General features: G+C 39.6%; 1 protein-coding gene across 1 annotated transcript in view; it reads right to left on the bottom strand.

Moving 5' to 3' along the window:
• Nucleotides 1-1,874: 1,874 nt before the first annotated feature.
• LOC127454735 (ankyrin-3-like) overlaps nt 1,875-27,912 on the bottom strand; it is a 110,404-nt gene continuing 84,366 nt past the window's right edge. Inside the window, exons 34-47 of the mRNA XM_051722106.1 lie at nt 27,739-27,861; nt 27,428-27,454; nt 26,744-26,822; nt 17,917-25,113; nt 17,109-17,183; nt 16,082-16,213; nt 15,800-15,943; nt 9,113-10,196; nt 7,476-7,671; nt 7,119-7,199; nt 6,276-6,359; nt 5,402-5,575; nt 4,229-4,305; nt 1,875-4,055 (exon numbers count right to left, since the gene is read on the bottom strand). Coding sequence (XP_051578066.1) covers nt 4,240-4,305; nt 5,402-5,575; nt 6,276-6,359; nt 7,119-7,199; nt 7,476-7,671; nt 9,113-10,196; nt 15,800-15,943; nt 16,082-16,213; nt 17,109-17,183; nt 17,917-25,113; nt 26,744-26,822; nt 27,428-27,454; nt 27,739-27,861 — 9,462 coding nt within the window. The 3' untranslated portion in view covers nt 1,875-4,055; nt 4,229-4,239. The remainder of the gene's footprint in view (nt 4,056-4,228; nt 4,306-5,401; nt 5,576-6,275; nt 6,360-7,118; nt 7,200-7,475; nt 7,672-9,112; nt 10,197-15,799; nt 15,944-16,081; nt 16,214-17,108; nt 17,184-17,916; nt 25,114-26,743; nt 26,823-27,427; nt 27,455-27,738; nt 27,862-27,912) is intronic.

Raw genomic sequence — 27,912 nt, 5'->3', positions numbered from 1 at the left:
TCAGATCATCACAGACTGTGGAAACTTAACACTGGACTTCAAGCAGCTTGGGCTATGAGCTTCTCCACCCTTCCTCCAGACTCTAGGACCTTGGTTTCCAAATGAAATACAAAACTTGCTCTCATCTGAAAAGAGGACTTTGGAACATTGGGCAACAGTCCAGTTCTTCTTCTCCTTAGCCCAGGTAAGACACCTCTGACGTTGTCTGTGGTTCAGGAGTGGCTTAACAAGAGGAATACGACAACTGTAGCCAAATTCCTTGACATGTCTGTGTGTGGTGGCTCTTGATGCCTTGACCCCAGCCTCAGTCCATTCCTTGTGAAGTTCACCCAAATTCTTGAATCGATTTTGCTTGACAATCATAAGGCTGCGGTTCTCTCGGTTGGTTGTGCATCTTTTTCTTCCACACTTTTTCCTTCCACTCAACTTTCTGTTAACATGCTTGGATACAGCACTCTGTGAACAGCCAGCTTCTTTGGCAATGAATGTTTGTGGCTTACCCTCCTTGTGAAGGGTGTCAATGATTGTCTTCTGGACAACTGTCAGATCAGCAGTCTTCCCCATGATTGTGTAGCCTAGTGAACCAAACTGAGAGACCATTTTGAAGGCTCAGGAAACCTTTGCAGGTGTTTTGAGTTGATTAGCTGATTGGCATGTCACCATATTCTAATTTTTTGAGATAGTGAATTGGTGGGTTTTTGTTAAATGTGAGCCAAAATCATCACAATTAAAAGAACCAAAGACTTAAACTACTTCAGTCTGTGTGCACTGAATTTATTTAATACACAAGTTTCACAATTTGAGTTGAATTACTGAAATAAATGAACTTTTCCACGACATTCTAATTTATTGAGATGCACCTGTATAGTGCCATAAGGATTGATCTGTGTAATTTTAGCTAACTTGATCTTGCCTGCTAACGCTGACGAATTGCAAGCTACCTTGCTTCATAACATTCAAATAATTTCAACAATCTTCTCTTTATACTAAAAGTCAGGTATACAGGATAAATTTAAGCAAATACGCTGGTTTCTTGATCGTGGTACAACATATGACATACAAAACATACAATAGTGCAACATAACTGCAGTGCAACAGTAAACTGTCTGGTATAGTTTGGTAGTATGTAGCTGTAAGTGTGTATCAGTATGCTATGTTAGCTGCTAAGTAGTTTTAGTTTAGTCTCAAAGTTTGTAGTAAAACAATCATAACTGTGTAATTTTAATTATGCTACCTCATCTGTCAGCATGATCATGTTCAGTCTCTTTGTACGTAACGTCGTTGTTTTGGTTGATGCTCGCTCGATCCCGTCCGTATGGAGTGTGTGCACGAACAACAGGTAGCTGGCTGCAGTTCACTTAATGGCCACAGGTGTCATTAATAACAAGGCTTTCTGAATCTTACATACTGCACCTTTAACTAATGTAATAAAAAAAAATTTTAAGTGTAAAATAAATTTTGCATTGCACTGTACTGTTGTATCTGGAAACATTTAATTAAACTACTACGCATAAGAGAAATGATAATGCACCAATAAACTTTGACATAACACTGCAAAGCAATTATGATCATCAGGGTAGAAAGATTAGAGGGATGAAATATGTAAAATACAAGATGCTTTTTGGAGATTAAATGGGGTTAATGCAGCCTGGCAGGCATTTACTTGCTGCCAAAGCTATAGAATATCCAACTATGAATGGAGCTATTGCTATAAAGTTACATTAAGGGCATATCATGTCTGCAGCCAGATGTTCAGATGTCTGCAAAAAAATCCATAATGTGTCGCTATGACTAATGTTATGTATATTGTTAGAACACATAATCATGTATACATACACATATGATGTGGGGAAAAAAAACACTGTACTTCATGATCATAATTAGGTTTTATCAAGTTTATCCTGTAATTTTTGAAATAACAATGAATAAAAAATAAAAAATTAATAGTTTTGCAAAAATCAATCCATTTATTTCATTTTTAAATCAGTTTTTGTAAGACATTTGAAACATTATGGTGGCATCATAGCTGCTAGTTTCTAAAAGAGAAGACCTCCAATAACCAAAGTGCTATTATAGTTACATTTAAATGGCTTCACTTATTGTAAGAATCATCAAAAATGTTGCTTAGGTGAAAACAGATTATATCAAACAAAATCAACTGATTGGACCATGCCAGGCCTCTCACACAGTTTGATTGTAACAGGGAAGCAGAACTACAACCCATCATGACCTAGTTTCCTTATAACGTCTCTCAATATATCTCATGTCCATAGCAAAGTTCAGCACACTAAAGGATATTTCACACCATACACACCACAAGATAAAAATACTCTAACTCTATTGGAGAAAAACAAAACAAACAAACAAAAGTAATCTCTAAAGAAAAATTCTATATTATCAAAACCAATGCAGAACACTGCAACACATTGACTCTCCGGTCTAAAATATATCACAGTTTTATAATCGGAAACAATTTCTTGTAATACTAAAAATTATAATGTTAATCCGTTGTGTGTCATTTGTAATACATAAGGTAATAATTCTAGAAGTAATAAAGGTATGGAACATCTTTAGACAAGTATATGTGACTTCAGATGAAACTGTTAACTATTCACCAAACCTAAAACAAAATGCCCAAATGCTATTTTAAAACCTCAGCAATCAAAAGAAAACGAGGGGAAATGTATGAAGACATTCCAATAATGATTACAAATAGCCATAAGACAGAGAGAGACCTCTACGTTGTACAGCCAATACACATGAAACAGTGATAGTTGAACAGAGAGGCAGATTACTAGCATTTACATTCTGAACACCTCTTACTTGCAGCGCTCAGGCTAACATCAGCAGACGCTGTTCCACATGAAGGATACCAGACACTACATTTAACTCCTAAGGAATCAATCTGGTAAGAGCTTTTCACACTTAATAATTTCTACATTATGGATGCTTTTAGGGTGACATTTTGGAGTATAAAAAGTTGAGACATGTTAGAATTGTAAGTGTACACAAGAAAAAGTATTTTCTTATACGTCTTTTAAATACAGCGTTTTGCAAACTTTTAGAAAAAAGGTTCTTAAAATAAGGTGAACTGCATGCTTCGAAATATTAGTCCTCTGAATGACATTTTCACAGAACTTGATGAATTCCCATTTTGGGAATTGCTGAAATTCGCAGAGGATTTCAAGGAAGGAAATGTCCCCTGAAAACTGAACCAACTTCTCTCATATACAGTACAAACATACCTGCTATAATAATTAACTATACAAGAGCATTAAAGTTTCACTTAAACTGTCATTAAAATGATGAAAGCACTTGTAAAGTGTATTTTTGCAGTGCTCTCTTCAAACCTAAATGCTAAATTATTATTATTTTTTTACATTATGTAATTTATGTACAGAAAAGTCCACCACATAATGTATTTTTGCTTTACAAGTCAACAAAAACAAAACACAGGGATCCTCCTCCTGATGTCATGGGTCCACGGTAACGTGTATAAGGCCAATGCTAGGTGTTGATCAACAGCACTGTTTTTTTCCCCTCCTAAAACATGAAGAAGAGCTTTTAGGCCATCTTTGGTCACAGGGAAATTTGAGTGTATGTTACTGTTGTGTGTGTGTTTTTTTTTTTTCACTTGGGATTTTAAGGGATATTTTGAAACTGTCCCTTATTCATCTGATATTCATGGCACAAAAAAAGTGTCAGTTTTCTTGATGGTCCATGTCAGCACAAGTTGTAATGCTCAAGAAGAATAAAGTGCAACCTCATAGGTACCCATAAACAGAAAGCAGAGTTACATATGACCCAAAACAGAGAGGAAGAAGAATTCACCATGACCCAGCTCAAACAGGAAGTAGAATTCACCAAAACCCCTTTGGAACAAGAAGTGTGTTCGCAGAGAGTGAAATGCATGCTCATGCGCAAGCTGATAGGTCAAAGTTCGGTCTTTTTGAAAACCATGCATTTCAGAGTGGAAGCTGTAGATGGGTTTTAGGCCAAATATCTCAGTTAAGCTCTTGTAGCCCTGCTCCTCAGGAAACAGATAAAAAATATACCTGCAAACCATGAGAGACACAAAACAAATATTAAGAAAAACAAGTGCACCTCCATCTGTAATGTTACTTTGGGAAATAATTATGTAATATATTAGGTAACATGATGTATGTAGAATAATTAATATACACAGTGTGTTACAATAATAAACAGTGGGTTATTTTAAATGATGTACCTGCCTGTAGTCTATGGATAATGCTTTCTCTCTGATGAACGCTTTTCTTCCTTTTTCCTCACCTTGGAAACTTCTCCCTGTTTAAACATACAAGAGAGAAAGATCTGTATCAAAAAGTTACCATGGACAATTTCTGTACAAATCTGTAGGGAAAGAATTAAAGTTTAGCATCAACAGGTGGCCTTTACAGCAGCCAGACACCATATTTTATGACAAGCTTATCAGTAACAATTCACAAGAAGTTAATACTAAACAGCTCAAGTAGTGAAGTTTAGTTCATGTTATTTATTGCTGTAGGGAAAGCATGTGAATAGAGCTGGAAGGAAGACCAAAAAAAAAGGACAAAAGGGATGGAGAAGAAAGAGATAATGGAAGACAATTCGAGGTGCCCACAGGTCTACAAGAGCAGGAAATCAAAAGCTGTGTGCAGCTAAATAAAAGGTAAGATGAGAGACAGCTGAAGAATCACATTTGTCAGTTTCCTTGAATAGAAACCATAATTATCTGATATATTAGCATCAACCCTAAGGGTTTCCAATGGGACTCTATGAGTAAATAGTAATAAAATAGTAATATTTTTTTTCAAACAGTTCTTTATAAACAATTAAAGACTGAAGATTTCAACAAAACCACAAACACATCTATAAAGTTGACTAGCTCTGGTTTCCACTCTGAGCAAATGTGATAAGAAATCTTGTGATGTGAGTCCTGAATTTGTGATGTGCATCCTAGTTTTATATCCTACCGTCTCTATTTAGCCAGTTTCACAACCAAGTACATTACTGTTTTAGGATGACCTTCTTTAAATATTGATTACAATATTTCTAAACAACTAGATTTGAACATTTTCTGAAGAAAATGTGAGTGGTGCTTGCCCGTGCAAAACTCGTCTTCACAATGCTTGGATGTTATAGTGGTTGCTAAGGTGTTTAGAGTGGTTGTTAGCATGTTGCTATTAGTAGCTAGGGTGTTCTGGGAGGCTGGTTTCTGGTCCAAGTCACAATTTGCATCTCAGGAGCAATAGTAATAGTGATGTCTGCCTTTGCAAGTACCACTAATGATAGGTTTGATCTACCCTAATTTAATCTTAAGATGATAACAAAACTGTTACTGTAACAGAATGTTATGACTTCTGTGTGTGAAAAAACAACACTTCACACAGACTGTGCAAACCTCAGCATGTGGAGCGGGGTGGGTTTGGATGTCAGGGACAAGGGGGCCGTGGCTCTTCCCCAGAGTGGCAGCCCTGAGAGGGCAATCAGGGTGTCCCTGAGACCCTGTGCCATTTCCCAAGCCCTGGTTTTCTGGAGTAGGTGTGTCCACACGGCAAATCACTTTTCGAATGACCTGTAGGTGAGTATTGAATGTCAAAGGCCACATCAATGCTTGTCATTGGACAACATGAGGCATGTAAGGAAAGAAAGAGAAAGGTCACTGAAGTAATGATTACAAAGAAGTAAGCTGCAAGAGAGACAAGGAAAGAAAGAGAATGGTCCAGCTGCAAGAGAGACATATTATTACAGCGATTGCAAGGCAGTACTGTACTGATATTGCTTAAACATTCTGGTTAGGGGTTTGCTCTAAATATTCAAAATATAACTAACAGCAACGATGTCATAGTGCAATTTGCAAACTGTACTGTGATTGGTTTTGTAATTGTATCTCTTTAAGTATCTATAACCAAAATTGCACTGCAAAGATGATGTCGCATCATGTGTTGATTCAAAACGATGAGCTTAAATGTTATGACAATTTCAAAGCGGCTCTAATGCAGCATTTCATTTCTGCAGGACCAAAGCATACCCAAAACTTGAACACTAGTCTTTTCCTGCCTTGCAAAAACTGGTATTTACATCAGAAAAAATACAAATCTAGTTTCTTTAACTCTTTCATCTTTTTGTCTCAGTGTCTCTAAATCAGCTCTGAAGATGACAAGGCTAAGAAATTGCAAGCAAGTTAAGGGAGTAAAAATATTTTATATCAGAAAAAGATCAAAGAGAATTGGAGAGATTCTGAAAAAGAAACATATAAGGAACAACAGAGTTACTTTTCTGGTGATGATGTTTCCATCTTCATCAATAAACTGTTCCTCTGAAACTGACTCGCCAGGAATGTTTCGTGCCTCCTCTCCCTAAAGCCAGAGAGCCATTAGTTCACTATGCGGACATACACAAACATCCAGCACACCTTCAAAAGCAGCATACCACACCTAAAAGCATGTTCTCACACACCCAAAGCAGCCATCTGAACCTGCAAGCAAAGCTGGAACTTTAAATTTGAGCCAACACACAACCATGCCCTGCATCACCATCTTATGAGATCACACAAAGCAGTTAGTTAGTATAAACACACTCTTCTATGTACATTGATAAATCAAGCACCTTTAATTACTCTCTCTCTCTCACACACACACACACACACACACACACACATTAAAGATGAAGTGTGTAATTTCTCACTTTATTGGTTGTGCTAATTATGCTATGTTGGGCTGGTCGGGTTGCTCAAACAAACAGCAATATTTCTTAACTAAACTGCATATTATCTGCATATTAAGCTGGGATAAGATAAATAATTTCTACATTGCAAAAACTTACACACATCACCTTTAAAGCTTCTAAAGCTGAAGACCAGATTACCAAAAAGATTAAAAACCTAAACCAAACACCTGTAAGTACAATAAGAACAAAGATACCAACACACAGCAAGAACTAAGTGTTGGAACAGACACGTAACCAAAGATCTGATCACACTGTATGTTTTGACTGGATGAATCAGATTAAGTCCACCAGTGGCACACATTCAAACTAAGTCCACTAAAATCAGACCTTGACCAATATCCCTTGTAGAGATCTACACCTGACAGCCCTGCGGTTTAGCTGGCAGGTACCTTGAGAATGAGACGTCTACGGAATACTTTGGTGGTGACTGTGCGCTCTTCTTCCAGGCCGCTTTCTGTTGATGAACGCTGCTAATGGATGCATATAAAGTACATCTTAATATGTGTGTTTGGATGTGTTTTTTCAGTTCTCTCTTGTTTAATTTGTGTATATGGTCAGTGTGTTCACTCTAGCGGAGTACATAAATCTTATAAGAGTAAATTAATGTGAATGAGAAAACCAACAAGTATCATATTTCATGGTAACAAAGATAAAGATTAAATTCAAAACATAGATATCAGCTGAGGCAAAGAGAGCAGCATCATCTAATCACATATTATCTGCTGGTAATCCACTGATTATCTCACCTGGACTTTGTGCTCAGCAATCAGAGCTCCCTCTTGTTTGCCCGCCTTTGTCTTTACTCTATTGGCTGGTTCCTGAGACGCTGAGCTGTGGGGCATAGTGCTTAGCTGTGGGGCGTCGGTGTGCTCAATATTTTGTCGAGGTCTTCCCAAATCCCCTCTAGATGATGATGTCACAGAGTCGCTAGAGTTCTCTTGACTGAAAGAGGGTTTAAATTGGAAAAATAATAATGTCTCCTTGGACAAAAATCATTAGTTGAAAACAAATCAAAAATTTTCAATGATACTGGCTGAGAATTCATCAAAAACTAACATGTAGATCATTTAAAGTAGACATTTTGTTAAATCAGTTTAAAAAGCTCACAGAATTTTTTTTTTTATTGTGATCATTTACTAACACTCATATCATTACAAACCCGCATGTCTTTCTTTCTTTCACTGAACACAAAAAGGAGATGTTATCATTCCTGTTCACATATACTGTCCTTAAATATGCCGGATGAAGATGCATCACACAAGGATTGATGTCATTAATGCGGAACATCACTGCTTCTTACGTGTCATTTGACCATTTGCAGCACAGGAGTATAAACAAGATACGAGAGCAAAGGCAGTTTGACTTAGTTTTACAAGTATAACTTTTGGAGTTTGGGTTTGTTATTTCTGAAAAAATAAATTATTCTTATAAATATTTTGATAATATAAAATATATATTTAACATAATAGGCAATGGTTATATAATTCATAATATTATAACTTATTTCAAGCAGACACTTTCACCCACAGATACGTGCAAACAGACGAGTTAGAGGCTGTTCACAGTAAACATGTTTTTGCATGTGTCTGCACTGTTTTCCAATTGTTTTCTCTATGTAAATGCTCTTTTTTGCAGCATTTCATTCAGAACCGACACATTTTTAGACTTTGTGTCAAGAACTTTGTGTAAAAAAAGCATCGAGACACCTCTGTGTTCTGTTTCATTCGTTGCATCTAACTTTTTTAAATGATAGTTATTGCAGGTGTCACAAAAATTCAACATTGTGAAGAATTTCAGGTTGCAAAGAAGACTTCATGTGACTGCTAAACTGTTACACATGGTTCCAGATTGTTCTTCACCAAGCAAAGATTCAGCACTTGATAAACAGCAAGCCAGTGTTTTTTCCCTTTTGCACTGGAGTGCTGAGGGGTCACCGTGCTTAATGTGTATGTTCACTGCTACTATACTGTTACGCCTACGGTGCTTAAATAAAATATGGCCTAGTGTAACAAATTTCCTTGCTTAAGAAGAAATTTTAAAGAGAGAGAGAGAGCAATCTCGGGTTCGTTTGTAAAATTTGATGGTACAGTTCTGGCTGGGTCGGATCACACGTTTTCGGGTATGGGCCGGATTCAGGCTTCAACTCAATGCCCATGCAGACCCTTTTGGCTTCAGAAAACTCATATGTACTACTTTTATGATGCATTTTTGCCTTTTTGGTGCTTGACAGTCCCAGGTCACTGTATGTTGTCGTTGTATGGAGATATCATCATTTTGAACTATTCCTTCAAACTTTGATTGGTTTAATGCAAGTATCTTCACTACAATAAACTTTCTTCATTGCTCTACAAAGATGTTTTATGAGTGCCTTAAAGTCAAGTACCTGTTGTCCTGTCTGTCCATGTGTTCTGAGCTGAGACTCTGCCCTGAAGTGGGCAGTTCCACATTAATGTTGGTGGTCTCGGTGAGCCAGCCTGTGGAGAACGAGCACATCTCAGACTCTTGAATATGTTCAACACCTCTCACTATCTCTCTCCCTTTTTTCTTAGTTATCTCCTCAATCACTTCCTTTTCACTCTCTCCTGACACCTCCAGTCGCTCCTGTATCTTCTCGCCTTCCTCCTCATCCTCTCCTCCTGATCCAGACTCCCTTAGAACCTCTGTCCAGGGTCGCAAAGTAGGGTTAGACTTATCATGACCTTGAATATTTTTCAGGATCGTTCTCTCCTGTCCTCTCATATTAACCTCAGGTTCTTCTAATGGTAATGGTAGTAATGATGATGATGGGTTTTTGCACTCCTCTTTTTCCATGTGTGTTCGGTCACTCTGTTCCATTGTGAGGGATGAGTTCTGTTGGGAGTGAAAAGATTCTATTTTCTCTTTCTCAACCTCATTTTCTTCTCTCCGTTCCTTGTCTTGAGACCCCTGGTAGCCCTGTATTGGGTGGTCCTGCTCGAGTAGAGAGGGTGGGTCTGTGTTTGAGGAAGACATAGGGGCTGAGGGTTTAAGAAGAGGTTCAGCGGTGTTTGGTGGAGAAAGGGGCAGTGGATAAACCTCGGCAAGTGTTTGCATGTCAGGTTTATGCATATCAGTTGAGAGTTGTGTTGCATGTTTTTGGTTGTTGCGAAGGAGCTGAGAGTGTGAGAGAGAATCAGAGAAAATCTCAGAGAGTGTGTGTGGGTGAGTATAGGTCTCAGAGTATGTGTGTATTTCTACAAATGTTTCAGAGTGTGTATGAAGGTTATTTATGGGTTGCGACAGGGGCAGGTCACAGGGTCTGGATGGGGTGATTGTGACAGATTCTTCCTTGTTGTACCGCTCTAGCCCCCAGGAAGGGCAGTAAGGGGGAGGGTCAAAAGGCAGGTCTAAGATGGGTTCGAGGTCATCAGACATAGAGGGATAGTTAAGGGGTGTGGTGGGGGTGGGGTTGGTGGTTGACTGCAGTTGAGCCAGGATGTTCTGGTCACCTGGGTGAGATGACATACACAGATGGATGGACATGACAGGACCCAATTACAATCACACACACAGACACACATGTATGCATGCTTAAACACATAGACAAGCACCTAGGCCCACCTCAAAGAGCAAAATCAATACCAACAAAACCTCAGCATTTCACAGAGCTTAAGCAGACACTCAGAGCCAACACACCGACCGTACAGGCACACAGTTAATGCACAATGACAATGGAACAGATTAAAACATCCAGAAACTGAGGGGTTATCAGTGTATGTGCATGTGTATTCTCCTCATAGTGAAAAAGCTGTGTTCACATGTGTGTTTATATACAGCTCTGGAAAAAATTAAGAGACCACTGCAAAATTATCAGTTTCTCTGGATTTACTATTTATAGGTATGTGTTGAGTAAAATGAACATTTTTATTTTATTCTATAAAGTACCAACAGCATTTCGTTCAAATTCCAAATAAAAATATTGTAATTTAGAGCATTTATTAGCAGGAAATGACAACTGGACAAATAACAAAAAAGATGCAGTGATTTCAGACCTCGATTACTGCAAAGAAAACAAGTTCTTGTAAAATCTTGACAGCAGTCTCCTTGGCGATCATGATTTCAAACTTGATAACACTTCCTAAGTTCTGCGCATGCGTCAAGCACCATTAAGTGTGATCGAGCTTGAAATCATGATCATGCCTAGATACTGCAATGGAGATGTACAGTAAAAAATGAGTTATATTATGGTCTGTTCTCAACCAAAACCAACTGGATCTCTTCAGAAGACATGAACTGAAAGAACTTTCATTTTTGGGTGAACTATTCCTTTAATGTTATGGTCTGTTGTCTCGCATAACTCTCATATACACACAACAAACACACACTTTGGCTTTAAATACTAAGGCCAGATATATGCAATACACAGTAACATGAATGCAGACCCAAATATACTAGCCTTGTTAAGTTACAAAATGCATCAAAAAGCAATTCAGAATGCAACGCATGAAATCAAGCTTGTGTAGCTAAAATGTTTTTTTCAAATACAGTACTTGCATACACTATGTTTGAAGCCTAATTTTGTACATTTGTTAGTTAAGCCAAAGTTAGATACTGCAATTTGGTGGCTCTTTGCTAATTGCTGTTTTAGCTCACTGCATGGGGAAATCACTCATATACAGCTCTGGAAAAAATTAAGAGACCACTGCAAAATTATCAGTTTCTCTGGATTTACTATTTATAGGTATGTGTTTGAGTAAATTGAACATTTTTATTTTATTCTATAAAGTGCTAACAGCATTTCGCTCAAATTCCAAATAAAAATATTGTCATTTAGAGCATTTATTAGCAGGAAATGACAACTGGACAAATAACAAAAAAGATGCAGTGATTTCAGACCTCGATTAATGCAAAGAAAACAAGTTCACATTCATTTTTTAAACAACACAATACTCATGTTTAAACTTAGGAAGAGTTCAGAAATCAATATTTGGTGGAATAACCCTGATTTTCAATCACAGCTTTCATGCGTCTTGCTATGTTCTCTACCAACCATTCACATTGCTGTTGGGTGATTTTATGCCACTCCTGGAGCAAAAATTCAATCAGCTCGGCATTGTTTGATGGCTTGTGGCCATCCATCTTCCTCTTGATCACATTCCAGAGATTTTCAATGGGGTTCAGATCTGGTGATTGGGCTGGCCATGACAAGGTCTTGATCCGGTAGTCCTCCATTCACACCTTGATTGACCTGGCTGTGTGTCATGAAGCATTGTCCTGCTGGAAAAACCAATCCTCATAGTTGGGGAACATTGTCAGAGCAGAAGGAAGCAAGTTTTCTTCCAGGATAACCTTGTTCGTGGCTTGATTCATGCGTCCTTCACAAAGACAAATCTGCCCAATTCCAGCCTTGTTGAAGCACCCCCAGATCATCACCAATTATGATCAAACTTAGGCTTCAAACATAGTGTATGCAAGTACTGTATTTGAAAAAAACATTTTAGCTACACAAGCTTGATTTCATGCGTTGCATTCTGAATTGCTTTTTGATGCATTTTGTAACTTAACAAGGCTAGTATATTTGGGTCTGCATTCATGTTACTGTGTATTGCATATATCTGGACTTAGTATTTAAAGCCAAAGTGTGTGTTTGTTGTGTGCATATGAGAGTTATGCAAGACAACAGACCATAACATTAAAGGAATAGTTCACCCAAAAATGAAAATTCTCTCAGTTCATGTCTTCTGAAGAGATCCAATTGGTTTTGGTTGAGAACAGACCATAATATAACTCATTTTTTACTGTACATCTCCATTGCAGTATCTAGGCATGATCATGATTTCAAGCTCGATCACACTTAATGGTGCTTGACGCATGCACAGAACTTTGGAAGTGTTATCAAGCTTGAAATCATGATCGCCAAGGAGACTGCTGTCAAGATTTATAGTGAAAAAGTGAAAAAGGAGTTACATTTTAGTCATTTCTCACCCAAAACCAACTGTATTGCTTAATAAGACATTGCTTAAACTACTGGAGCCTTATGATGTCTTCAGGGTTGGGGAGTAACGGAATACATGTAATGGGATTACGTATTTAAAATACAAAATATTAGTAACTGTTTTCCACTACAGGTACAATTTAAATTGTTGGTAATCAGAACACAGTTACATTTAAAAAGTATTTTGATTACTGAAGAGATTACTTTGCATTTTATTGTTATTTGTTTCATTAATTTTTTAGTCTGCTTATTTGGAAAACCTCAGTTTAAATGATGCTACCCAAGGAGTGTTTGAACAGCCATGAAACACTTTCTTATGATGTTTTACATTCATATGAGCAGACAGAGACCATTTGACCATTCTTATAACAATAAGTGAAAAGGTTGATATGGTGTTATATGATCAGAGGATGATGTCGTTGTTTGTCATTTTGGAGCATCAAAAATAGTTAACCTTGTGTAATTGACATGTGAACACTTAGCTTTATTTTAAGCTAAAATGCTATTTCTAGCCCTATTACATACACCTGTTATCAAACACAATTATTATTTTTTCTATCAAGAAAATCCACATTAGATGATAAAAAAAATAAAAAAATAATCTCTAGTAAGATCATTAAAATTAGGGCAAAGGTGTACTGCAAAAATCTTATTTTTGATGATAATTTTTTTATTATTTTCATGTAAAACTAAAAATCTTTAAAACAAGATAGATTTACCATGTTTTATAAGCAACACTACTGCATAAGGTGTTTAGGGGGTGGGGGGTGGGTTTCAGATAATTATTTTGTAATATATGTGTATTTTGTCTTACTGTACTGGCTTTTTTTTTTTTTTTAACTGTACAGATTTTATTTTCTTATTAACTTTTTATTGTCAAAACAAGTGAAAAAATCTGCTGAGCTGAGATATTCTTTTAAAAATCTTTGTTTGTGTTCTGCAGAAGAAAGAAAGTCATACACATCTGGTATAGCATGAGGGTCAGTAAATGATGAGAGAATTTTCATTTTTGAGTGAACTATTCCTTTAAGTGCAAATAGGATCTATATCATGCTAGTTTCAAAGTTATCATGATATGTGTATGCTTATATGGTAAGATTCAAAATCTGGCTAAATCAAAATATATATCATGGTGTGTGTTCAAAAGAAGAGTTCAACAGTGGAGGAGTTGAGAGGGAGGAATGGCATGGTGAAGGGGGGGTCCTGAAGGCACGCAGGAACAGTGACAGCATGCACAAGGGGGCAAGAGTGTGGGCAGAAGGGAGGACAGGGCAGGACTCAGGCTATGTGATACGCAGGGAGAGAAAAGAGGGAGAGGAGAAGAGCAGGGTGAGGGGGAGAGACAAATTCTACATGCAAAAATAGGACATGACATGCTGAGAGAGGAAGAAGGAGAGAGGGAAGACCTGATAAGAGAATTGGATGGCAAGGTAGATGCGGACATGGAGTTTGGGAGTTTGGGAGTGAAGGAGGCTGATGGAGGAGGGATTTGCTGAGTGGTGGGTGAACAATCTTGGGTCACATCAGTAGAGGGTTGTGCTGAGGACAAATATGATGCAGGAAGAGATACAGGAGGTGTTGTGTTGGAGCATTTAGGAAATAGGGAGTGTGGGGCAGCACAGGAAGTGACAGAGCAAAACAAAAAATAACATGCAAATTAGAATGGCATGCCAATGAATGCTTGAATAAGATGAATGAATGAACGAATGAGGGGTAATCTGGGAGGGGTGCATGATGGACAGAGTGGTGACTGAGGGTGGAAATGAGGGATTGTACTGGAGGAGAGGAGAGAACAATTCATTTCTTTGCAGTAGGCCAGGCGGACAAGGAGGCACAGAAGACTGTCAGGAGGAGGAGACTGCAGAGAGAAGGATGATCTCCTTCTTTCTCTTCTTCCCCCCCCTCCTTCTTTATCCCTTGCTCCAGTGCAGGGAAGGAGAGGAGAGAAGGATAGATGGAGGAAACAGATCAACAGCTTGAGAGGCAGAGGACAGTGGAGTCTTTTAGCTGAGGCCATGCGCTGTGGTCCACTACATAATAAAGGTCTGATTTCTAACACTCCTATCAACTAACATAAAAACAGCTTAAAGGTGCTGTAAGTGATTTTAGCCATTCTTGAACTTCCATGAGATTGAGCCATTACATTAGACACGTCCCCTCTTTCCAAAACAGAGCCCACCAAAGATAACATTGACACGGTCAACAGAATAGAGCAGCAGTGTGTCTTCTCATAGTTGTCAAACACAACATTAGCAAAATACTGCCCCCAGATGACAACTGTTATGAATCTGAATATGACATTAAACCTGAAATTAACGCTTTGACTACTACACTATGAGAACATGCAATCAAAGAATGTGTCTGCGGTCATATTTATGTTTGTTGTTTACACAGCCTAGTGCTGTCACAGACACCGGTGCGATATCTCAGGACACTTATTTCAGTGATATCTTTCAGGGAGAAGGAAAAAAATAATTGCTTACAGTACCTTTAAGGAAGAAAAACTTGGTAATAACATGCATCTTCATTAGAAGTAATGCTAGCTACTTCCTGTCCTTTCAAAAAAAAAAAAAAAAAAAATGTAATACTTTGATGGCTGAGAACTGTTTGTTTCATGTTCCAATGGCAATATAGGGCCTTCAATAAAACCATAATAAGAGCATGTACAGGGTTAACAGGAAAATACCGTTCAGAGCGGCCCTTCCTACATTTGTTGAGGCAAAGCATCATGCTGTGATTGCTTCACATCACATGACCATATACATGCATTTTCAAACCAAGTCCATGCATATGGTGTTGGAAGGGAGGGAAGGGGGTAAAAGAAATTAAAAGTCTCTGAGTACATAAAATCTTTAAAATCAGAGACACACTCTGTGTGTAATCGAGACATTTAAAAGGATGTGACCTGATATATAAATGTGGGCAATGTCAGATTGTATACTTAGAATACAAAAAATTTAGCTATTGGTGGCCCCTCTAATATTGAAATGTACCAGACTGCACAGGGAGGTTGTAGAGGAAAAACAAAGGTAACAATAAAATAAGGAATGAGGGAGGAGGGGTGAGTTTGGGGTGGGGGGGGTGTGGTGGGTTCAGCTAGATGGGGCTAAACTTTACCATCCGCCTTTTCCTGGCACACAGCGCTATCATCTGCAAAACTTCTGGTGCCTGAAATGTTACCATAGTCAAATATGGGCCCTTCCAGGAGTGTCACAATATCCATCCGGTTCACTTTAGTCAAGACTGCCGTCAGTGCATCCGCTAAGAACAAAAGTTATAACTTCATTATAATAAAAGCAAAAAGCAATCATCATAACATCAGAATCAACGTAAAAGAGCAAAATTAAAAATTGAATGAAAAAGACAGGGTAAGAAAGATAGATAGAAAATGATTCTCACTCGTGGCGTTTTTCCCATCCCGACTGACCCATTTCTTGAGGAGCATAAAGCTCTGGGCTGTGAGAGAGTTTGGGTTCTCTGTGCGAATGTGGTTTATCTCATCCACAGAAAAATTCATCTCCCGAGCAAGCTCTATAGAACAGTAAAACAGATACCATTATTAACACAATTATCTCTGCACAGCTGTCTAGTAAGGAAAGAAAAGGGAAAGGACATATCAGACAAAAAATCAGAAAAGCAACAAACACTATATTATCCTTCCATCATTCTGCTGTGTTCTAAGTTTGCAGAAGGCTGATGCTTCTGAGCTTTAAATAAGTTACAGCATATGAAAATAAATCCAGACTCAGATGATTAGGGATGTACAGTCAATCTTTGTGTGTTGTCTGCTGTGACAGTGGTTCTCAAAGTGTGAGGTGCGCCCCGTAGGGAGGGTGCGGAAGACTGACCCATCCTCAAAACTCATTCACTTTCACTTTTTTCTTGATTCCAAGGGGGGGTGTGACCCGAAAAAATTTAGAACCACTGTGCTGTGAAGAACAATGCAGACTTAAAAAAATAAAAAAAAGAAATGCACACAAATGCAACATTGGACTGCAATACCAAGCATATGCCCAAGATGGTGCCACAGCTGCCAAAATACCTTTTCTGTACATGTGTTGAAAATTTACATTTACATTTATGCATTTGGCAGATGCTTTTATCCAAAGCGACTTACAGTGCCCTTATTACAGGGACATTCCCCCCGGAGCAACCTGGAGTTAAGTGCCTTGCTCAAGGACACAATTATGGTGGCTGTGGGGCTCAAACCAGCAACCAGCAATAACTGATTACCCGTTATGTGCTTTAGCCCACTACGCCATCACCACGTGATGATACATTTCCATTGACTATTAATTGTGATCAAATTATCATTTGACATTCATGTTTGATGTTTCAGGAGGGCTATAATCAATAATAATTGCCTGGGAAATAGGGCTTTAAAATGAAACTTCTGATTTCACTTATGGGGCAAAGTGAGTCTCACCTGTCCAGCTCAGTCCCAGGTGATCAGCCACAATAGCCATGCGAAGGTTTGTTCTCTCACAGGGACTTTGTGGACCTGTGACAACATAAAAAACAAAAATTTCTTAGTCTATGTTATTTATAATTTTCTATTTATGTTATTTACTGATTTCAAATTAATATCCAGATGATTTCCTTCTTTTCTGGCCAAACATGATTTTTCAAACAAGGCAACTATGAATAAAATGTTATTTCTCTAACAGAGGGAATAGACTGAAGAGAAAACACTTAGTGACATTTTTAAATAGAACTGTTTGGCTAGGAAAGGGAGAACAGACAGACAGTGAACTACAATGTTTCAGCTAAACAGTTGGTGCTCTGATTGTATATGAATACATTTCCCACAGAATCAATGCAGGCATTAACCATAATTTTTTCTACAAGTATATATATATATAAAATTTAAACAAATAATTAACAACAACAAAAAATATATTGTTGGGATGAGGGAATAAGCATGCAGAGTACATTGTCATTTTTTTCTAACGAAGCTCACAAACACTGAAACAGGTATATTTTCCTTAACAATGTTCAGTCCAACCACAGCACAGATAAGACTGTTCAGTGCACCACCCTCAATATGATAAATTAGCTAAAGAAGGTAGGGGAGAGATCTGACAGGGACATATACAGTACGGTACAGTCACACAGTACAGTGATGAGAGAATGACAGGAATGACAGTTACTGTAAATGCCACAGGCAATCCAATCAGTCACAACGGTTCATGCAACTAAGGATCAAGTAAAGTTTTCAATAAAGTTTTACAAACTAGGCTTGATCTCCGCGACGGGGGGCGACCTGCGAGCCCCTTCATTCTTACTGCCCTCCTTCCCTCCTCCAGTCCGCTTACTCCTCCGTCTCTCACTGCCCGCTGCCCTTGTGACCTTTGTCCTCGTGGGTGTGATCCCTCGGGAGGAGCCAGCGGAGAGGGAGGGCTGGGACTGAGAGGGGTCCGATATTGAAGTGCTTCGTGATGTGCTGCTGTCCTCCTCCGACTGCTCTCCCTGCGTCTGTTTATCCTCGTCTGAAAGTCGTTCGGCCACCCTTATTGCTTCACCGCTAACATTCTTTAAGAATTCAATAGACTGCCTACACACTTCACTAAGGTTGGCTCTACCTGCCTCTGAACCACTAGATGCCCTGTCTATGATTGGCAGCCTGGAGGGAACTACTGGCCTGATTGATCTTTCTGACTCTATGGGCTTACTTGACCTTGGAACTACCTGAGCTGTAACAGCTGAGTTACCTGCATCATACCTTTTGACGTCCTTTACAGGAATTCTAGATTTGGGCTCAGTCGTTATGGGAGTAGGATCCACTTTCCTTGCCTCTGGCCTCACAACCTGCTTAGGTTTCTGCTTTCCTGAATTGTTCTTGTTAAAATTGAACCCTGTTGCCTTGACTGGGAGCCTGGACTTGGTCTGTTTGTTCTCTAAGACCACTTTGCTCTGATGACTCTGAGTGCTAGATTTCTCTGCTCTCTCAACAGACTCCCTACAGAACTGAGCCTCTATTCTACTAGCTTTCTGTAAAGTGGGTTCGGAAGACGATTGCAAATTGAATACTACGCTACCACACTGGATGTAGTTGGCCTGGACATTGGAGGACTCTAAATTATTGTTGTTATTGCAGTTTTCTGAGGGGTAATCTTTCCTGCCAGTTGGGGAAGAGTCAGTACACCTGTTATCAAAGTGACTCTCTGTTAATTTTGACTCCATGCTAATGTAATCCGCCATCTGACTCTCTGAGGACTCAGGCTTAACATCAGTCAGTTCAGCTGAGCCAGTGTCTTTCTTTATAGAAATGGAAGCAGCGATGCCCATCTTAATGGGGGTGCGTAATTTGGGGTCGACCTTCGAGGCTGTGACAGTGCATGAGGTGGTGTCAGCGGATGGAGTTGTGTCCAGGCAGTCAGTGTTGCCCTGCGCTGTGCTGCATCTGGATGGTGTTATGTCTGTGGTTGCCTCTACCTTCCCCTCTACAGCTCTTTCCCCTGCCTTTGAATGAGAGGCAACTACCCCCGCACTCCTGCACACTTTCCCCTTGTCCCCTGACTGCCCATCTGTATGCTCACCAATCTGGAAAAACTGAAGTCTCTCTTCAACAAAGTCCCTCTTGCTCATGTCAATAGCACCACTGCGGGTCATCTCGAACATTTTGCCCTCGTGGAAGGGGAAAGGGTTGGGCTCACTAGTTGGGGTGCTCTCATCTGTTGGGGTTCTTGCTGGAGTGGTATCTGGCGTGGTGGCTTGTGATTTGTCATCCACAGACAAAGCACAGGGCTTTGGATCTTCGTCTTTGTTTTTAGCCTCAGAAGTTCCCTCCTCTCCTACCTTAACAGACCATGGATCAAAATCCAAGCCTTCAGTGGCCACAGTTTTAAAGGTAGTGTTTATGCCCTCCTCTAGCTGGCACTTGAAATAATTATCTGTAAAACCTTGTCTATCAGGGTGTCTTCCCTCCAAGGAATATATTTTCTCCTGATCTTTCCCATTTTCAGATTTTTTCCCAGATGATCTTTTAGTTTTTCCCTTTTCCCCTGATTCCTCATTTGGAGTGCTCTCCTCTTCAATCACTTCAAGTTTACTCTGGCTGAAAGAACGATCACCTGCTTTTCCCTCATTTGACAGGCTTGATGTTTTAGGGTCACTCAGCCCATCATCCTCATCTTGTAGGTCATACCCATCAAGAGAATCTATCTCAGTAGCATCTGTATCATGTGAAAATTCAGCGGTTGTTGCTATAGAGCAATCAGTAATAGACTGATCATTTCCATTCTGTTCACATTCTACCTCCTCTCCTTTTACAATGCCATTGATGCCTGACTCCTGGTGTGAGCTATTTCGCTCTGGTTTTCTAGGCTTGACACATTTCTCACCCTCCTCAGTCATTTTGAAGGTGTATTTTTTGAGGGGAGCAGGCTGAAAAACAGATTCATCATCGCTAGAGTCACTGTTTTCAGCTCCAGCAGGGTGAGGGGAGGGAGGCTGGACTCTGATTACTGGCTCTGCAAGGAGATGCCTGTCATGCTCCTCTTGGAGGTTTACCTCCATCATCTCTGTTTCCGTTTCAGAAGAAGGACATGACCCCCTCTTTTCAGAGTTAGCTTGCTCCATCTCTAAAGGTGGTGGTGGTGGGAACTCAATGTAAGCTATGCGCTTGTCTTTTGCCCTTTTTCCAGGTGAGTCTTGTTTGCTTTTTGAAGGCTCTGATGATTGGGTGTTGGGTTTGGCTTTATCTGCTGGTATTTCCTTGAAAATGAATGTCTTAGGCTGCTCTTCTTCCTCCGACTCCTCTGGGATTGGGCTGGGCATTCCAGTCATTGACCCAATGGTAGAGTCAGGAGTTCTGGAGTTCAGGTCATTGCTGACCTCCTCAGAGACAGGAGTCTCAGGTGTTACCAGACTCTTTCCTGAACTGTCCATAAACGTCACCTGCTCTAATGTGTCATCTTCAGGGCTGCCCTGTGGGGATGGTGTCTGTTTCTGTTTAACAGTATAGAATGCTCCACGTGTTTCATGTACTGTCCGGCTCTCGTGGCTTACTACTTTCTTGTAAGTGCTTAGCTGCCCAGTGGCAGTCTCTTTCTCATACTGTTTACCTACTTGAATGCTGACATAAACTGGGAGAGGTTTAATGTCTGTAGTGACATCTGGGATCACTTGTTCAATATACTCAACTTGGTTACCATCAATACCATTACACAATATATCAGTAATCTGTCTGTTAGAATCTGAGTTTACTACTGATGACACATCACTAGGTGATTTGTTAGAATCAGAACTAGGTAGCTGTGTGCTTCTGTCTAAGTGTGACCCTGTTCTTTGAGATTTTATGGAAGAATCTAATTTTAATGTGCTACTTTGATGATGGTCTATAAAACTAGATGAGACCCTAACAGGAATTTGTGATTCCGAGTTTTTTTTTAGAGCACCATTGCATTTTTCAGTATTACTAGGGTCTTCTTGAATAACCAGCTCTGTGTAAATGATCTTTTTAGTTGTTTCTTCCTTTGTGGTGTTTTCATCTCTGAATGAGTGTTGCTCATTTTGTGAGTCATCCTTTTGCTTATCATGCACTAGGGTGTGGGTGAGCTTTGTTTTTTGGGCTTTCAGTTGCCCATTGCCATGATTTTCCCAGGTTTTGAATATTTTCCTGTCTTCGCTTGCAACTTGTTCTTTGCTACTCATATTTTGGTGATGTTTTGGTGAAGAGCTATCTGACCTATTTCTCTGTCTGTCGCTCTGCTGGTTTTGGGCAAAGGCTTGAGCCTTTCGAACGTTGTAACTATGCCTACCATCATCATCTTTTTTTGGGCTTCTCTCACTTTCTGAAGACTCTGTTGACTTAGGGAGATTCCCCCCACCAAAAACTTGATAAACAGGAAGTTTACTTTCCTGCAGCTTCCTCACTGGAAATCCTGAAGTTTGACCCCATTGACCCCCTTTATCTTGTTTCTGGGCCTCTGATTCAAATTTCATTCTGACTAAGCTAACCTTAGATGTTGAGGGTTGGAAATATTTAGAGGATTCACTTGCACTGCTTGCAGATGAGCAGTCACCCTTTTTTGGGTCATCACTGTATTGAAGCAAAACCCGTCTTTCAGGGCTGCTTGGTAGGCTGGCACATTTTCTGTCATGAGAACCGTACTTATCCCTAAACCTGTCTCTGCTCCAGTCTTCTCCAGTCCCTCCATTCTTGTGCACTGACCTCTCTGGGCTACTGCAAGTAGAGCTAGGCCCAGAACGAGTCTCTCTTGCATCTTGCCTGCGATGCTTCTCAGGGGACTGAAGCTCATCATTCAGTTTCTCAGTTTTATCACGAAAGAATTGTGAGACTTCACTAAGTTTTTTCTCAGCCTCTTTTACAGTTCTATCTACTCTGTCCTCATATTTATGCTTCTCTCTCTTTTTACTCTGCCTATCTTCTGAAACTCTCATCCAAATAGATTTTTTTGGACTATCGGGATCAGAGGCATACTGCAATAGAGTGAGTTTGTCATAATTGTCATCTTCTGATGACCTACTTGACCTATCAGGCTTTAACATAAATTCTCTAATTGAGCCACCTTGTGTTCCCTCACCATAGTAACGAGACCTGTCAATCACAGATTCATCTGAATGGGAAGAGTCTGAATGGGAAGAGTCAAGTTTTTCTGAGAGGGTCATTTTCTCCGCAAACTTGTATGATTCTCCCCTAGTTTCAGATAACTCATCATCATGATGCTCAACTGATTGTTGACTCAGAAATTTCAAGGCCTTATCATCCTTCAAGGAGACAGGCGTATGTATCCTGGAGTCCAGATAACAAGGAAATAATTCCTCAGTTTCTATGTTGTCATGTTGCTCATTGCCCATCCTATTTTGTAGTTCTTTAAATCCACTGTTGCCTTGATATATGTACATTTCTTTCTCTGGGTGATTTTTTGTTTCTCTGATAATTACTTCAGTTGGTTCAGCTTTATTGCCTTTCTCTATGTGAACCTCAATGATGCGCTCAACTTTTGGAATTGGGTCTAGAGGCCTAAGAGAAGGCTCTGTCCCTTCATTGCTGCGTTTGTGCTCAAACAGGTCCGATAACTCTCTGGATGGATCCTTCCCAGACTGGAAGGCCTTCATTATGTCTCGTACAGACATGGTCTCCTCCATCCTTTCAGGTCCAGCCTCTTTAGTGGGAGGTTTGTGGTATACCATTCTTGTAGTTGTTGTTATGTGGGTTTCCTCTTTGACCCGCATACCTTTGCCCATCACATCATCCTCTGCATTGAGTCTAGCTTGGTAAGCTTTCACCCTTTCCTTTATAGACCCAACTGGTGATCGCGGCTCAGCCTCAGCACCCCGCAGAGGAGGTTTAGCCATCCTAGGCTCCTCCAATACTGGCTCCTTATGATCCTCTGGAGGCTCATAGCTTCGTATAACATGAACAACCTCAGTGCGTGTTTCAGTGATGACTGGGGGAATCTCCTGAAAGAGGCCTTTGGGCCCCATTCCTTCTGCACTTTGGGGGGCCGAGGGGGTTCTCTCACTACGAGTCTCGAACCCGCTGTCTGAGAGTGGACTCTTGTCTTGGTCATGTGAGACATCATCTGGAGAGTCCAGTGCTATTTCAGGGCCAAACAATGCATCAGCTAGCTTTGAAAGTTCTTTCTCTGAAGGAGAAGGACGCATATTCGTTGGAGGCATTTTGAGCTTGTGTTCCTGTAATGCCATTGCAGGTTTCAGGACACGTTTTTGTTTCTCCTCTCCTTCTTTCCTTGCTTCTTCTGTCCTTTGTTTAGCCTCTGCTATTTTTGAAAGAGAGCTTGTGCCAATGTCATTGGTTAGGTAGTCAACAACTTTTGCAAGGTTAAAATCTCTGTCAGAAACTGGTTTTGTTTTGACTTGAGGGGCTAATGTTTCATATCGAGGGGGGCATCTCCATTCATTTTGAGAATTATCATTAATGTAATTCTCTAGGACATCTTGTGTCTTGCTGTTTTTAATATTTGCCTTACTTTCTCTCAAAACATCCTTGCTGAGAATTTCACTGACTTTGACTAGGTCCTGTTTGACTTTCTCTACAATCTTGTAAGGCTCCTCATCCTCCACTTTATGCTCTTTTAAGTCAGACTGATAACCTTTAGAGGTTGAACTGGTATCAGTTTGCAAAAGGGCAGACATTCTGATTAAGTCCTCCTTCATTTCAGCCACATCTTTCAGTATCTCCTGGCTGTTGGACAGAGGGGATGAAGAGGAAGCAGATTTTAGTATTCCTGGGGACATGTGCAGGGGAGTTTTGACAGGGGACAGAGTTCTGGCAAAAGAGGACTGAGTCTGGGCATTAACCTCTTGGGGCATCGCCTTTCTGGGGGACAGGAGAGCAGCTGTTGACTTAGAGACTTCAGGGAGCTTTTTAAACTGGTGTTCTGGTAAGACATTTATAACGGAATAGACAGGCACTGTTATAGTGCTGGAAGTGACTGAAGTGGTAGAGTTGGGGGGAGATCTGAGGGAGGCATACAATGAGTTGGATGCAGAGGAACGGATAGACTGGTAAGAGGATGAGGGAGTGGAAGACATTGACTTCAGAGTGCCATAGCCAGCAGAGCAGGAATTAAAAGTTTTTTCTACTTCATCAAAGGCAGCATTCACACTTGTTGTTGCTGCATTTGTTGTGGCTTGAATCCTTTCCTGCAGAGTGCTGGTAAGATGGGTTGTTGGTGAGGAGGAGCGATATTTGGTTGGGGAAATGGTTCCATTGATCAGCGCAGCTGCTGTTGTGGCAGAGCCGGATTTCAATGGTGAGGAGAGGGATGAAAGGAATCTGGCAGAGCCAGAGGCATCAGTGCTGGTTCTGATAGAGGAGAAAACTGGGACAGTTTTAATGGGCGAGCAGGTTGCTGGTGGGTTTGATGTTACAACAGACTTATAGGGCAAATTTGAGCTGTACATGTTCAGAGAAGACTTGGGTGAGGATGGAGGGGTCATAGCAATGGAGGATCTTTCCAGCAAGTTCCCTCCAGATGGTACCGGAGAGGTCCTGGCTAATAGGCCTGCCAGGCCTTTAACTGAGACCGGATCAGGAGCATTCTTCCCTGGAGAAGACAGAAGGGTGGGGGAGGCTTGGACTGGGTATTGAGCACCTTGAACTACAGTCTTTATAGGTGAGGAGATGGTTCTGTAAGATCGAATTGGTGATGCAACATCGCTGGCAGATTTGATGGAAGATGCTGGTGAACCTCCAATGATGGATTTTATAGGAGAAGCAGAGTTCACAGACCACACCGACCTCAGTGGGGAGGCTGAGGGAGTGTTGGATGAGGAGCTGGAGAGGGAGCCAAATCCAGACTTGGCCTGGCCAGGCACACTGACAGGAGAGCTTGTTGCCCAAGCCTGGTAGGAGCGCGTCGTAAAGACAGGCTTGTAAGCGTAGCCAGAAGGCTGCGGTGTGGTTTTTGGAGTGGTGTTTTGGCCTCTTTCAGCTGTTTCTAGCATAATCAAATTAATAAACATAACATAAAGTAAACGGAAACAGTTAAAAAGAGAGAAGAGAAACAAGAAAAAACTTAGTCAGAGGAGAAATCTGATTAACAGCTGATGGAAATGCTGAAACTTTGGAGGCTTCTGACAATGAAAAACTATGTGAAACAAACAAAAAACTAAACAAAATGTAATGTGTTTGAGGCACATGGGTGGAGATGCAAAAAATATAAATATATCTGCCAAAACTTAAAGGGATAGTTCACCCAAAAAATGAATATCCTGTCATAATTTACTCTCCCTCATGCTGTTACAAACCCATATTAATGTCTTTCTTTTGTGGAACACAAAAGGAGATTTTAGGCAGTATGTTAGACTCAGTCACCATTCACTTTCATTGCATCTTTTTATCATACAAGGAAAGTGAATGTGATGTATGCTGCTGTTCTGCCTAACATCACCTTTTGTGTTCCACGAAAGAAAGTTATAGGGACTCTGAACAACCGTAGGGTTAAATGACAGCATTTCCATTAGTGGGTGAACTACTGTTTATTCCTTTTCAAATGACAACATGCAGATAAATGTGTCCAATTACAATTTTTCCAGTTTCAACCAGTTACACAACTAACATCAAAAAATAAATAAATAAATAAAAAAGACATACATATAGTACTATGCAAAAGTTTCAGACACTTGTGAAAAATGTTGCATAGTGAGGATTTCTTCAAAATAGTGCCATAAATAGTTTTCATTTATCATTTAATGTCATACGAAGTCCAGTAAACATAAAAAAAGCTAAATCAATATTTGATGTGACCAACTTTGCCTTTAAAACAGCACCAATTCTCCTAGGTACACCTGGACACAGTTTTTCTTGGTTGTTGGCAGATAGGATGTTCCAAGCTTCTTGGAGTATTCGCCACAGTTCTTATATCTATTTTAGTCTTAATTGCTTCTGTCTTTCAGACTGACATGATGTTCATTGGGGGGCTTTGTGGGGGGCCATGACATCTGTTGCAGGGCTCCCTGTTCTTCTATTCTAATCTTTTCTATTTGCAAAAGTAATGTTTGAGAGTCTAACATTTATATTTCCTATTGACACACTAAAGCTGAAGATATAAATAACCATCTTAAGACAAATGCTTTTGTGAAACACCTTATGCGCCTAAGACTTTTGCACAGTACTGTACATACATACATTAATAAATAGTGTTGAATTGTATAGTCTTTCAACATGAGCAACTATGACAGTCAATAAAATAAACTTTCAAAAACAATTCCACTGGAAATAATGACAATGAGACAAAAATAAGTGTATTCAAAAACTAAACAGGCAAAACACAAACTGTGGTAGCAAATCATATGAAATGTGGAACAATGAAAACAAATACATAAACAACACATAAAACCACATGACAAAAGAAAAAAAAAAACTGAAGAGGCAAAGAAGCAAGCAAACACTGTAGTCATCAATGTCTAATGTACACAGAAAATTCCATACTGGCATTTCTGTTTTAAAATAAAAAAGTAAGATATGAAATTATTAGCCTTTATCAAATGGCAGAGAATTCTTGAGGCTTTGACCGTGTCATTAATGTAGAAGTCATTTTTCATGAATAAAGAAAATAAAGGACTCACTGGATGCTGGATCGGCCAGATAGCTGTAGCGCTTTCGCAATGCTAATGAGGCAAAGGTATGTCGTCGATCTTTGTCATTCTGCAATAACACAAAAATTAAAAAACCTATGTGAGAACAAAATGACCAAACTGTAGGACAATGATATTTTTAAGCAGCTAATTAACACCTGCTTAATTAGCTGTTTAAATTATTGTTTTGAAAACACTGTATTTAAGTATGTCCATAATTGTTTACAGGGTATCTTTTCAAGGAATTATTTAATTTGGTGCATTTCATTTTTAGATGTCTTAAAGCCTTGAAGTCCCTTGAAGCCTTTTGGTCTTTTTATGATGTGCTACATATCAAACTAAAATGTGATCCCCTGAGTGAGGGTCAACTAGTCATGCACAGCCCATTTCTTAACATTATAAAAAGTTGATATTTTTCCAGTGAAATTGAATAACTGCTTCACTTTAAAATAGAATTATATGAAAATACTGCAAAAGAGATATGCAAAAAAAGTTTACACCAAGCCACAAAATACCACAACTGTGCAAATCCACTAACCAACACAAAAAGTCATGCACTTGCCTTAAGCCAATGAGAGAGCTACAAACTTTTAAACAATCACCTAAATAAGCACATGGTCACATACTGTAAGCACCACACTAAAAGCAAAGCTGGACAAGTTATGTAATATTTACCTCATCTTCAGGATCCGACTCCATTTCCTAAAATTTCCAACGATGAATTGCAGTAATAATTAATTGAGCAGCAGCAGCCGAGGATGATGATGGGTTTAGTGAAAGGGGTCAGAGAAGACGATGCAGAGAAAGGACAGTAGAAGTTAGGAAACACAAGAAGGGAGACAGGTTAAAAAGAGCAAGACAAAAAGCAAGGCAAAATGAAATCACAACTACAGCAGCAACAGAAATAGCTCTGTGACAAGTTTAATTGCAGGTGAAGGCTCTAGATACATTAGAGGAAATATCACTGAATCATGTGTTTGTTTTACCTTTCTATATGTTGGCAGTGTGAAATTTAGGTTGCAGATTGCACTTTGTGACTGGCCTTTAGGGGTTTTGGGTTCTCTGAGGAAAGAGATTCTCCCACAAGGTTCTTGGCCCATATCTCTGACCTACAGAACAAAAGAATATACACAACTATAAAATACAATTAATGCAAATCT

Source organism: Myxocyprinus asiaticus, chromosome 17, assembly GCF_019703515.2.
Source record: "Myxocyprinus asiaticus isolate MX2 ecotype Aquarium Trade chromosome 17, UBuf_Myxa_2, whole genome shotgun sequence".
Taxonomy (NCBI): domain Eukaryota; kingdom Metazoa; phylum Chordata; class Actinopteri; order Cypriniformes; family Catostomidae; genus Myxocyprinus; species Myxocyprinus asiaticus.
This window is presented reverse-complemented; position numbering and strand designations above follow the sequence as displayed.